A 14870-nucleotide genomic window follows, 5' to 3' on the forward strand; every position below is an offset into this window, starting at 1 on the left:
TTTTTTGTTTTCTGCATTAGAATGTGTGTCACTAGATCCAAGGGGGGGAAGTTTTAAGGACAAGTCAGAAACTCGTGAAGCTAGACGGCAAATAAAATTATGTGCTTGTAGAGCCCCAGGCTTAAATGAAAATGTAAACATTAAGTGTTTTTAAGACAACAAAGATTAAAATGTAAATCAATAATAGTTGGAGCGACACTAGGTAGAGCAAAGCTGTGTTCATCCAAAGTACTCAAAACACCACTTGCCAAATGTGTTTGTTTGTGTCTTTCGGCTTTTCCCAGTTAGGGGTCGCCATAGCGGAACTCCGGTCCGCTAATGATTGGTAGTTGATTTTTACGTGCCGAGTTACCAGCCCTGACGCACAACCTTCAACGAAGGTACGCCCATTGATGCATGTCTCCAAGCAGAAGACGCTCTAGCTGAGAATCGAACCGGACAGCGTCTTACTGTGAGGAGACAATGCTACCGCAGCACCACGGGCTATAAAACAACACTTGCCAAATAAAAGTCAAAAAAGTTGTACAAAATCTCCAGAGGTTGCTTTAATGCATAAAAATATCACACACAGGCTAGCGCTTTCACCACTAGGCTTCTTCAGACCTACAACATCCAAAGACCACACTCGGACCAAATAAACGTAGCGCTTTCATTCACTTTAATAACGTGAACTTCATCAGAAAAAACATACATCAACCCACCCCCCTTTTAAACCTGTCTGATACACCCCTTCCTTTAAAAGTAGAAAATGTGCTAAGGAAAGGTTTTTCTTTCATCCCGGCTTGTGGGATGAATGTAGGTAAATTGTTGGTGGATTTTAGATTATTTTTAAGAAAGCTCAATCTTAAATACATAATGCAGGATGTTGGATTGATTGAGCAAATACACAAACAACTTGTAAACCGAGCATATTCAATCCACCCTTGTTTAACACATTGCAGGTGTTTCAGAATATTTGTGAAAGTGAGTTCAGAAGAATATGTGACAATGGTGAAAACAATTTATCTGAAGAAGAAATGTTGGCTCTAAAAACAAACCAGAAATCCTGACATTAGAACTATGAAGGCAGATAAAGGGGGGCAAGATAGTAATTATGAACAACAAAGATTATGAGGAGTCTATAAGTTCTATGTTAGATGATCAAAGTACATACAAGAAGGTCAATTTTGAGCAAGAAGGACGTAGTTTCAAAAGATTAGACACACTTTTGTTTGATATGTTTTGTCAAGGAGAGATAGACAATAGGGAATATGATTTCTTACTTGTGGAACATCCAAAAATAGCAACATTTTTTGGTATTCCAAAAATACAAAACAATGATAAACATCCACCGTTTAGACCCATCATTTTCAGCCAAACATCCAAAGACTGAAAATATTTCAATTTGGTTAGATAGTGTTCTAAACCCAGTTGTTCAGAAGTCAGAACATTATCTCAGAGATTCTTGGCATTTGCTCGAAATTTTGAGAGATTATGACACATCTAATAAAGCCATATTTTTTGGAACATTGGATGTGAGGAGTTTATATACTTTTATAAATCAGGAAAAAGGTCTCGAATATATGAGGGAGTATTTAACTGGAAATACAGAGTTTTCAGGTGAGAAGATTAACACCATCTGTACTTTAATGGAGTTAGTGTTGGATAATAACTACTTTAGATTTAACAAAGTATTGTACAAACAACTCTCAGGTGTAGCCATGGGGGCAAGAGTTGCTCCAGCTTTTGCCAACTTAGTCATGGCAAACTGGGAACAAACATTTCTCAAGTCACATTCCAGTTTTAGTACAGTGGAACTATACTACAGATACATTGATGATTTGTTTTTTCTGTGGTCGGGTGATTATCTAGAATTTGTAGAACTGGTCACACATTTGAATAATACTACTGATTTTTTTATTTTTTAAAATTGGTGGTTTTGGTGAAAACATTAATTTCTTAGATTTGGCTTTAAGTATAGACAACGGTACAAGACAATTTAAGAGCAAAATATTTAGAAAGTCATGCTTTGCAAATCAATATCTACGCAGGGACAGCTTGCACCCCTTTCATATGAAGAAGGGAGTCATCAAGGGTCAGATTATAAGACTAAGTAGGTTAACGTTTTTGCTGAAGAATTATTATTTTTAAGATCATTATTCATAGATAGAGGATATGATTCAGGATGGCTGAAGAGAATAGAAGGTGAAGTAACAAACCTTAGAAATGGGGTAGCTAAACCTATTTTACACTCGAGGGATTCAATGGTGGGCCCCCCGTACATTAATAGAAGGAGTAGTGATATGAACACAAATGAATTCCAAACTGCATTTCCTTTACCTATAGTTAGAGAAATGTGGAACATTAAACATATTATTGAGAACAACTGCAGAATTATTCTTGGAAATAAGGAATTGGCTTCTATTTTAGGGGTGACACCTAAATTCACTTATAAAAGAATGACCAACATTAAGTTGATGTTGGAATCAACAAAAGATGTGGATATTAATAATGCCCGAGCATGCTCCAATAAGAAAGGAACTTTTGGTTGCATGAACTGTAAACAATGTAGATTCATTAGTAATTCATCCTTTGCCATCGTAGAACATTTGAGACACACTTTTTGGGCAAAAAAGTACTACAGTTGCAACAGTGAATGTGTGGTTTATTTAGCCACTTGCACAACATGTAAAAATTATTACATAGTGAAAACTAAGAGAAGTCTAAAACGTACGATATACGAGCACACCTTAGCTATAAAGAAAAAAGATAAGACCAATTCACTACCTAGACATGCACTTTCTTGTACTACATTCAAAAAGTTTGAGTTTTTTGTTTTAGGTAGTGTTGATAAAGTTTTATTAGCCGGGGATTTAAACAACAGATTGGAATGCAAAAAGGCATTTTGGCAGCTCCTATTTGGAGCGGACGTATCACCTGGCCTAAATGAAGTTATTAATTTGAAATGTTTTTTAATGTATAGATAAAGTACGTATGTTGAATTGAGTGACACTAAGTAGGATTCCTTGTTTAATTATTATATATATATATATGTACACATTTTTATATGTTTTTTTTGTTTTGATTTAGAATATTATTTTTTCATTGCATCATTTCCTGTCATTTAATTTAATTTATTATAAAAGGAAGGGGTGGGTTGATGTATGTTTTTTCTGATGAAGTTCACGTTATTAAAGTGAATGAAAGCGCTAAGTTTATTTGGTCCGAGTGTGGTCTTTGGAAGTTGGTTTGTGCTGGTGTTCCTTTTTGGTTTTTATATCATAGGCATACATTACATCCTTCTCAAGTTCGTATGAACTAATGTATACATATTCAAAGACAAGGAAGTGTCATCATTCTCAGTCTAACCGCCCTGCATCAGGCTTTCAACTTCCTTGATTTCAGGAATGGTTTAATCGAAACCTTTCCATTAAGTCCAAGGGTTGATCGGACCTCAGCCTTATAATCCAGATGGTCTCCCTTTCCTCTGTGTATATCCTAATATCCCCACCTCTAAAACTGGGGCTAACCCCCTCTATTATTTTAAACCTAAAGGCATGAGAGTCATCATTATCAATGACGTGCTTGGATAGTGTATTGACCTTAGATTTGATCCTAATCTGGTATAAATGTTCTCGGATCCTGTCCCTAAGCCTCCTATTCGTCTTCCCAACATAAAATATCTGACATGCTTCACATGAGGCAAGGTAAACCATATCAACAGACATGCAGTCCCCTGCCACACGGAAAACATACCTAGATGAGTCAGAGGTATGAACAAAAATGGGATTGGAATCTATGAAACCACAAAAACTACAATGGCCACATGGCATAGTACTACATACGGTTGAAGTCTCTACACCTAACACTTTTAGGGTAACACAAAAGTCTCTTCAGATTCATCTTATTTTTATAGGTGAACCTCAGGGCTACACCTACTGCTTCCTTGACCACAGGGTCAACCATTAAGATATCCCAATGTGCCCTTACAATATCCGTGATCTGGCCCACATCCTTAGTATAAAACAGGGGGAATGCCAAAGATCTAGATGTTGACCCATCCACACATCCATCAATGGAGTTTCTTCCAGTCACTGTAGGATTAGTCACTGCCCCATTGTTCAACCTCTCATACTCTGCAGAAAAATACGGGACTGCAACTTCCCTCCTCAAAGTAGCAATACCTTCTATGCCTCTCTCAACATCAACGGCATTATAGCCCCGGTCTCTGAACCTGTCACATAAATCATCCAACTCTCGTGTAAACCCAGAGTCTTTCGGATTATATCTGGACACCCTCAAAGCTTGTCCTCTAATGATGTTCCGATAGACATGTCCTGGGTGCATACTATGTCGATGTAATAAAACATTCATATGACATGGTTTCCTGAAAACACCCGTATTCAGCATACCATTACCCAGCCTTTCAACAAAAATATCCAGAAATGGAAGTCTAACTGCTGAATATTCATAATTGAACTTGAGGGTACCCAGAAAGTGAGTTAATCTCACCAACAAATGATACCAGGTCATCAGATGAACCTGTCCAGATGAAAAACAAGTCATCCACAAAACGTCTGTAGAAGACTACCGACTCCACATATCCTGGCATCCCAAAAAGGAAGTCTCTCTCCCATGCTGCCATGAATAGATTGGCATAGCTATTGGCACACGAGGTGCCCATAGCTACGCCATCTCTTTGCAGATAACACTGGTTCCCAAAACAGAACACATTACATTCCAACACCACCTCCAAGAAAGTCATTAACAAATCAATCACTGCTCCAGTGAGAGTAGAATTCCTCCTCATATTATTATCCACCCTCGACACCCTCATTATTAGGGATGATGGTAAAAAGGGATTGTACATCCATAGTTACAAAAAATATATTGTTTGTCATTGGGCACGTACTTAAAGAATACATATAGATCCAATAGGAACTGTTTCGTATCCCTCAATATAAACTCATTAGCTTCCACAATTGGTCTTAAAAACTTCTCTATATATATCGAGAATGGTTCCATGGACCAACCCCTCCTTGACACTATGAGTCTCAGTGGGGGTCTCTCTATTTTTATGCATCTCTGGGAGGTCCTGAATCACAGGAATAAGAGGATGGGTTACATCTAAAAACTCATAACTGACCAGTGATCACATAGCTCTTAAATAGATCCTCCAGCATATTATGTGTTCTATCTATGAACCCAGAAACCATATCTCGGCTGACGGGGGTACAGAATCTATCATCTCCCAGCATCTCTATCATACAATCATTATATAACTGTGCATCCATTACCATGATCCCTCCGCCTTTATCTGCGGGTCGTATTACTATCATAGGATCACTACGTAGTGATTTCAAGGCTTGTCTCTGCTTGAATGCTAGATTACCCTTATTCGGCTTCCTGTTCTTATTAGCGGCCCTACTCTTATAAAGGTCATCTTCAACCATTTTACTAAATGCTGCTATCAAGGGATGTGGCACCGGAACATAATGACTGGGTCTCTTAAAAACTGTGGGATCACCTATCTCATTTCTGCCTTTAAATTCCACCTTTAATGATAGGATCCGTGTATGTAACTTAAAATCATGAAGAGTCTCATCAAAATTACTATATACAGTTGGAATAAATGTGAGGCCCCTAGAAAGTACCCCTACTTCAGATGCTCCCATTTCTTTCTGCATATCCCTGTCTTATTAAGAACCCTACATATATTTTCTTTCCTTTTCTTACCATTAAGTGACATTAATTACCTATGTTCTATCACATCCCTCTCCACTCCATCTCATCACTGTCTTAGCCCTTGCCCTTCTTTACAGACTTGATAGTAACTTCCAACTTCCACTTATCTTCTTTATAACTCTTCTAACCCCTCTACTCATGTCCACTCTCCTATTCTGCTTTAAAAACCTTCCCAAACCTTTTTTTCCTTAGCATGCTTGGAACACTGACATTTTGAATAAGCATACTGCTTCCACTTCCGTATTTTAACTTTCACTGCAAATGTATTAAATTTCACTAACCAATGATCCCTCATAGCACTTGTTCTTGTATATCATTTCAGTCAATTCCTGCGGGCATGTTTTCCAAATTATCTTTTTTTCCCCTCCATCATGTTTGCCATTTTGGCCCCTGGGAATCTCAGTGGTGAATCTTTGAAATTATCTCTAGTTTTACTTCCACTGCATATCAGGTATCCAGATATGCTAGTCTGTTACCTGACTTTTAGTTTGTCTTTACCTTTTTTTTTTAAATAAATTCCCAAACCTTGGCTGTATTTCAGAAGGATGTGTAGTGGTGTTACTTCTCATTACCAGGATGATATGAGACTTGGCACACGTTTCTCTTTCTATACAGGGTTGTAGTGTAGTCTGGAACAATTCTGATCGAGTTTCCATGCTCAATAGTGAATTTCCCATGACAACCACTCTTTAATCTTGACACAATGTAGCTTGCATAACCTGATGATCTGCCCAGCTGAGGCTTTCAACTTTACTCTGTGTGTGTCTGTGTGTCTGTGTGTGTCTGTGTCTGTGTGTCTGTGTGTGTCTGTGTCTGTGTGTGTGTCTGTGTGTGTGTCTGTGTGTGTGTCTGTGTGTGTGTGTCTGTGTGTGTGTGTGTCTGTGTGTGTGTGTCTGTGTGTGTGTGTGTCTGTGTGTGTGTGTGTGTGTGTGTGTGTGTCTGCGTCTGTGTGTCTGCGTCTGTGTGTCTGCGTCTGTGTGTCTGCGTCTGCGTCTGTGTGTCTGCGTCTGTGTGTGTGTCAATACACACACACACACATATATATATATATATATATATATATATATATATATATATATATATATATATAAAATATTGGGAACACTTCACATAATCGAATTACTGAAATCTCGAATTTCATATGGTCGAGACCATATGATCGAGATTTCAGTAAATCGAATATGTGTAGTGTTTAAAAATAAGAGTTTACTTACCTTAATACATTGTGTGCACAAAGAGGCAAGGATTCTTGTACGCTCTGTGTGTACGTAATGTTTTATTTCTTTTGCGGTGTTGACAGGAAATGAGAAATCTCCTGTCTTGCGCTTCCGCATACAGCGCAAGACGGGAGATTTCCCATTTCCCCACTGTAGCGCAATCTTGGAGTTGGTATATTTAAGTAGGGGAGGTGTGGGGGGGCAAGCGAAGTTTGTCTTTTTTTTTTTTTTGGTTTCGCTTCAGAAGTTTGAGTTTGCGAAACTCGATCTTTTGGTTTCGGTTATTTGCAGTTCAAGATTTTGTAAATTCGAGCTTCTGAAGTGAATCCAAAATATTATACATACAAAGAAAAAGACAGAAACTGAACAATCATCTTAATATTATGTTTATTCAGACACTGTCTGGCAGTTCATACACAGGTCTAAAGCTATGAGCTGTGGATCAGCTATTTCCTGTGGTACAGGGCTTGATTCACTCAGCCTTAATTTCCCTGCTTTGTGACCTTCAGCACGTCACTTAAACAGGCAGCACTTTGGGGCAATTAGGAAATTGGGCTAGGCTTCTTAAAAGTCTCCTAGACCTCATGCCTAGTAATATTTATGAGCTTATGAATTATGAATTGCCCTCCAAGCTTTCCTTGGGTATTCTTTCAGAAATTTCATCTACTTTAAAGCTGTCCTCTATCTACTTCCATGGTCATTCAGCTGAATCCCTAGCTTTCGGAAATGTTGAATCCTTAATGGCTGGATTTCATACACAAGCAATCTTTTGAAACAGGCACACAATTGAGATTTTGTGGATTTTTTGTGATATCTATTCTCCTTTGAATCCTTCTCCATTCTCTTCAGAGCCATCCATTACTCCTGCACTGATTTCTTCAGAGATAACATATTCTACCAATTCAGAATCTGTACAACATTTTCTGTACCATTTCAAATATTTCTGATCCTTCTGGAATAATTGGATGATGCTTGTCACTTTTTATTTTATTCTACTTTTTCTTAATAATATTGGGCTCTAAAAATAAAAACCTTCTCTATGGCATTTCCTCAAAATTCTGACATCCACCTTCTATGCCTATGGCATTAGGACACCCTACATTCCAGTAGCAGGAGCAACAGGGCTAATAAAGAATTCTCAAGTGTACTTAAACATGGTGACACTGCATGAACGCCACATGAACTGCAAGAAAGGAGGAAATGATGGGTTCATTGCAGGTGCTGAGAACAGGCACTACTGGAAAACATCAAAGGCTGAAGCAATACTGATATCACAAACCCTAATCTTACCCTAGCTCAAGAAAGGGGTTCATTCCTGACAGGATATTACAAACCCAGAATATTTGGAGAAATTAAAAAAGAAAAAAAAAATATTCTACTGCCTTACAAAAGTTCACTGGCACTGTTGTTTATTCTCAATGGAATGACATAGTAGTAGCTTGCTTCATTCTAATAGAATGTGGTTGTAGTTCCTTTCCCCTCCCAAATTTTAACCCTTTCCTTTTTTTTTCCAAATAAAATTCTGCATAGAAAAGTAAAATCTCAAATTTACATTCGATATGTGCATGCAATACCTGTGAAACCAGACATTCTGAAAAAATAGTGTGTGCAAACACTACTTAAAGATCATGTTTAAAAGTTTTCCAAGCGCTTCTGTTTTGCTGTAAATATGCTCTCATCATGTAAAGCTATCTTTCTGACTCTAAGATATGTAACTTCTACTTTAGTTAGATGAGTTGAGATTGTACTTATTACATTTAATAATTTGTTTGTAGCTACTATAGGCTGAGTAGCTGCCAATTACTTTTTGATTCTGTGTTATTTTGTGGCACCTTCTGATGATATAAAAAAGGGGCAAACATTGTAATTCAATATCTTGAGGTATGGAATCAAAGGGAGTCTCTCTATGTCAGTAGGAGATAATGCCACTGTTTAATATGCTATGTTAATAAAACTTATTACCTGTTCTGAGTATACCCGAAGTTAGGGCTGCCACCTTTCATTGTGGTTAAAACCGGAGCAAAGCCACATTGCCTGCACCTCCACTAATCCCACCTATCTCCTCCCCTCATCCCACCCACTTTCCGCCAACTGTGTGAGGTCTCTTGTACATCAGAGAGAGGAGAATATCCCCTTTTCCTGGTTGCTGGCACAATTACATTGCTTTTATGATGCTTTTCTTAAATCAAAGTGCAGAGTAACTGCAGATTTAAACTCCAACATTCTGTTACTGAAAACAGAATACTGGAGTTTGTACAGTGTCTTCAGGGCTACCAGACCACTAGTTTGATTTCTGAATAATCCAGAAAAAAATGGCAATCCTATACAGAGTTTACCTGAGAATTCAGTGCAGCCACTCAATATGGACAACATTCTCTGGTGCATCAGCTCTACCCGTTTACCAGATGTAGTACTGCTAGCAGGGAACAGGGTCTTGCATACACGTTTAGGTAGCAAGGCTAGATGCTGTCCAGCTCAGACGCTCCATCTGTAGGACAGCACATCTATCACATCTGTAGTCTTGCTATCCAACAAGAGAGGATGGGTTTGTTGGTACACGAACCCATTAGGGACCTAAATCTACATTTGAGAACAAGACATGGTGAACTGTCACTACCAGGGTTTAGAGACTGGTTTATGCTACACCAAACTGCATTTGTGACTGGTTCCAGGCTTTCTGCCTCTGACTCTTGAAACTTATAATACAGCTTCACCTGCATGTGGAACTCAGTACTGCAGTACCTAGTCCCACATACAATGGGATCATCCATCTTGCCCAGAAGCCTATTAAGTTCAGTGCATAATTTCCATCCAGGCACTAATCCAGTCAGTGCAGAACACATACAAACATAGTTCACTGTAGGCTATTGCTGTAGTTTTCTTCCTAAAAGTAATTATCCCATGGAAGAGAACCACGTTTTACAGTGTTATATATGTGTTACTAACTTTATGTCAAGCAGTATAGATTTTACTACGGATCTTAACATGTTCTGGTTTGCTTCTGCTATTTTTTATTTGAATACAATTGCATTTAGTCATTTATTGACTTGTCTGCTTTTCTGATTGCGTGACTGACTGATTTGATTGTGCTGCAGTCTGTGTCACTATCTGTTGCATTCTACTACAGACTAGAGCACATGCCTACCCATATCATTAGAGTGCAAGACCATGACTTGGAACCCAGAAGTGCATGCATAGTCACTCAGCAAACAGGAAAAACTTTATTAAACTTAATCTAGTTCCTATAAAGAAACTAAATTAAAGCTACATATTTCATAATCAGAAAGCCCAGTTTACATGAAACAACAATCACTGCAATAATTAAGCTACATAAGAACATCTTTATACATGATTTTTAAGGATATGTACGTGGTGCTGCGGTAGCGTTGTCGCCTCACAGTTAGATGTTGCCCGTTCGATTCTCTGTTAGAGCGTCTTCTGTGTGGCAACATGCGTGAATGGGCGTTCCTTCGGTGAAGGTTGTGCATTAGGCCCGGCAAGCCAGCACGTAAAAATCTACTGCCAATCATTAGCGGACCGGAGTTCCACTGTGGCGACCCCTAACCGGGAAAAGCCGAAAGACACAAACAAACAAACGCTGTGCTTAATTGTTCATTTCCTTTGGTCATATAAAGCTTTTGTATTTAAAAATCTGAGGTGCAATGAATAAGCAAAGGGATCACAAACATCATATGTTGTTGTGCCTTTCGGCTTATCCCGGTTAGGGGTCGTCACAGCGGAACTCTGGTCTGCTAATGTTTGGTAGTGGATATTTACGTGCTGAGTTACCAGCCCTGACACACAACCTTCAACGAAGGCACGCCCATTCACGCATGCCTCAACACAGAAGACTCTCTAGCTGAGAATCGAACGTGACAATGTGTTGCTGTGAGAATCTGCAGTAGGAACACAACCAAAGTGAAATATATGTGACACTCACCACACAACACAGCAGAAAGTATACATAACCAAAACTTTATTTTACAAAGTCAAAGGCATCTCACCTACAGAAATCAATATGCCAGAGAAAAATGATTACTGTAACTCAAATGTACATTTCCAAATTATAGTAAATTATTTGTAATTAGAAAACTACAAAACAGCACCATCTTGTGCTATCCACAAGCACATACAAGAATCAGTTCTGCAGGAGCACTTGCGCTAATTCAATTAGAACTTTCATGTAAAATGCTTCTGGAAAGCTAATCTATAAAATAAGACAATGATGCACCTCACCTCCTTTTGCTGTCAACAAGTGCTTCATACAGCAATCTTAGAAGTGTGTGTTTTTTATCTGTGCTGAGTCCCCAGTCAGAAATCCACTTTCGAATCTGACAAAACAAGGGAAAAAAACACAAAAGAAATTAAAGAAACAGAAGACTTCTCTTAGTGATTACAAAACATCATGACTTCACTGAAGACTTCATTAGAAGCATACACATTAGATGACACCAATTATTGGCTTCCTGTTGAAAGACTTAGGACTTTAATATTCTAGGAACAGCAAGACTGCAACTGCTAGCAGTATGGGCAATACAGACCAAGTCCAGGGCTGGCTACCTTTGAACATATCCCTTCTCAAAGTACAGCAATCTCATTGTCTGTACAGATAAATAACAGTGGTATGGGCAACAAAGCCACTATTTTAGGAGACGGAGGGGAGGAAGCCCCCTACAAAAATGTCTCAATGGCAAGTTTTGACATTTGTTGTCCTTTTTTAAGTGCAATTTATTTTCTGAAGATCTAGGGCTTACAGTTAAACATCTCACCCTTCTGATAGGGTGCTCAACTGCTAACATGTGTGGCATAGTCACATTAACACTCTGTGTGGTGCCATTTTTTCTTCTTCACTCTGCAGCTGAAGAGGTGGAAAGCTCTGAAAGGCAGGAAGAAAAAAGACAAGAGATACAGTACAATATCCCATTACGGAAGTAAGTCTGAAATATGCTAATGCAGGTTAGTCAGAATCAGCATAGGTTCCCTTAAAAGAAAAATATAAATAAGGAAAGCAAATTCATTTATTAAGATTCCCCCACATACCTACAGCTGCATTTGAGTGATCGCATATTGTTTTAAGGAATCTGTCTCATCAATGTGACCAGTTCCCAATCTTAAGACCAGAAAGCAACATTGAGAGTTTAACACCTGGCAAAAATGGTATATGTTTTAACTAACAAATGATTAAAGCTGGTCAGAAGGACAAACATACATAGGAAATGAGACTCTACACTGAATGTGCATGCTCCAACAAGATTAACAAAGACATTGCAATGTAAAGTTAACCATAAACAAAGCACACCTCGTTTATTTTGTACTTGCTGGTAAGCAGATGGAACTGCAAAATCATGGGCAATGGATTGTCTCTATGGGCTGGAAAAGGGTACTCTCTATTAGGAAGTATGACATATCCAAGAAGTTAAATTTTGACTAGTCTACACTAAACGAGAGAGAAAAACTCAGGAAAGAGGCATGCACAGAACAATATGGTTACAGATGTGGAGATGTAGAAAGGCATTAACTTAGGAAAGTTCCGTGATGCTGATAACCATCTAAATTCTGTACCTGCTCATGCCATTTTTATTCTTGGGCACCCTACTGAATCCTCCCAGACATGAAGCTGAAGTGGGACTTTATCAGGCAAGCGAAAAATCCAGAGTGCAGCAAAGAGAAAATAACATATCTGGAGTAGTTTAGTGGTGGTGGGGGAGGGGGGGTCACATCTTTGAGTTACACAAATATCAGTCAGCCATGAACAAATGGTCCACTCCTAGGGCAGAGGAAGACAGCATGCTATCCATGTGTTGTGGATGAGATGGTTTGTAGGCCACTAAGCTTTGGACAGTCTTCTGCAGATGAGCACGGAGGGTTCTTAGGGTTATGAAAGCTATGTTACTTCCTTGTGAAAAAGTATGCCAAAACAGTGAATACCAGTCAGAATGATAGGTTTGGCTCACCTTTGGCAGTTGTGGGGAAACAGGATTTATATTTCAGATGAACCAGACCAACAGGGACAATATGGGTAGGAAGCTTACTCAGAAAGTAGGTAATCTACTCATGAGAAGGAAGAAGGAAGGGTGAGGGAGATTTTAGAGGGGAGCTCAAAGAACCAGAAGAGGGGATTGAGAGGAGAGAGTGCTGGGGAGTGGGTAATCTCAGGGCAATGACTGAGCTAATGAACATTAAATTACATAATATCAGATAGGATCCACTGAAGGATGTTAAAGTCCATTAAGAGAAAAAAATGGACAGTGGAGATCCATACAATGGAATGGGAAATGGTTTAAAAGGGATGAAAGTGGATGGACATTAGACAGTAAATTGCAAAGGTTAACAATGAGATGGGTACACTACACCCAAAAAACAAAATATGAGCCTTGCCTGCAGTGATGGGTGCTGGAGTTGTCAGGTAAGGTAGGAGACAATGTACATAACCTTCAACCATCCTATTCCTACAGTTTCAATGGTGTAGGGGTCAGAGGTTTGTGGGCTGATTATGGAAGCATTTTACCCTGCCACATCAGATATTATAACACCCCAGCATTAAACAATATTAACCCCCTCCCCACAAAAGAAAACTATTTATACAGACAGTGACTGGAATCAGCAGTGTTAGACAGTGGGACAGTAGGGTGGTGCTCTTCAAACAACTGTGGAAGTACTGCTATGACTGTCATATTACATGTTGGCATGAATGACTTGAGATGTACCTCTCTTGACTATATGAAGACAGACCTGATCAAGCTCACAGAACATGTGTTCCAGGAAGGTATGTCACTAGCCTTAAGCAGCATTCTACCGTCACCCAGAATGATGTCTCAATACAAACAAAAAATGATGGACTTAACAACTGGATTAGTTTCTGGTGTCATTCTAAGGGGATCCAGTACCTATCGGCCTGGGAAGACATTGACAGAACACGATCCTTTGCCAGAGATGGTCTGCATCTGTTTTCCTTGGGCTTCAGGCTCCTGGCAAAGGGTCTTGCCTCCCCCATAGTGCCTTTTTTTAAGCAATGTCTTGAGGTCAAAACTACCAACATGAGAATCTCATCTAAATGCCGTTTAAAGGTCATGTTGCTGAATGCTAAAAGTCTCAACATGAAACTGAACTCATTGCAAGCATTCTTAACCCTGGAAAGTGCCGACATTTGTGCATTCACAGAAACCTGGTTCAAAGCTGCAGAGAGCACCCCAGCCTTACCTGGTTACTCATCCTATCATACATACAGACCACAAACTGAGTGCAGCAAAGCCAAAGGAGATGGTGTTTCAATATATATTAAAGATATACACACCTCCAGACAAGTCAAACAGTATGACGCACAGGAGATGCTCCAGGTGCAGTTAACAGCTGACAAGACCTCTAAGCAAATCATAGCTAGCTAAAAGCCTCCAACGTTGACTCAGGACACCCACACCACCTATCTGGACCTCCTTGAATCTATTAAGATTCAACACTAAACCCTGATCATGGGCAATTTTAACTAACTAACCACTGATTGGAAGAACTACTCGAGCCAGAACAGAAATGCTCAGATATTCCTTGACTTCATCAATGCCAGTGCCTTGGACCAACCAGATGACACCCCCACAAAAGACGACAACATCTTGGACTTGGTACTAACCAACACAGGAAAGGTACAGTTGTGTACCTACCATAAATGTAGACGTTCGAGTGTATTCACTGTTGCAGTCATTACACTTGGGGTTATTCTGCTTGCAGGCTACCCGCAGTCGGCCTGAATTCCAAAGTCTTGGTCCGGCGTCGGTTGCGGTCGCCTCTTCCCTGATGTCAGTGCACCAGGGGTATAAAAGATGCAGCCGACACCATTTTCTTCAGTTTTTCTTGCCCCAGATGTCAGGTGCCCCCAAAGGGGTAGGCTAAAAATTTGCAAATAAAAGAGCATGCACTAACAAACATTACCTTCCT

The 14870-nt window shown here is 39.3% G+C and overlaps 1 protein-coding gene across 2 annotated transcripts in view; it reads right to left on the reverse strand.

The window, feature by feature from the left end:
• Positions 1-14870, reverse strand: part of EIF3M (eukaryotic translation initiation factor 3 subunit M) — a 1227752-nt gene that overhangs the window by 925114 nt on the left and 287768 nt on the right. For both annotated transcript variants that reach the window (XM_044058942.1, XM_044058943.1), the window contains one exon: positions 11178-11272. In XM_044058942.1, coding sequence (XP_043914877.1) covers positions 11178-11272 — 95 coding nt within the window. The remainder of the gene's footprint in view (positions 1-11177; positions 11273-14870) is intronic.

The sequence above is a fragment of the Protopterus annectens genome, chromosome 17.part0 (assembly GCF_019279795.1).
Source record: "Protopterus annectens isolate FY-2018-M chromosome 17.part0, PAN1.0, whole genome shotgun sequence".
Taxonomy (NCBI): domain Eukaryota; kingdom Metazoa; phylum Chordata; order Ceratodontiformes; family Protopteridae; genus Protopterus; species Protopterus annectens.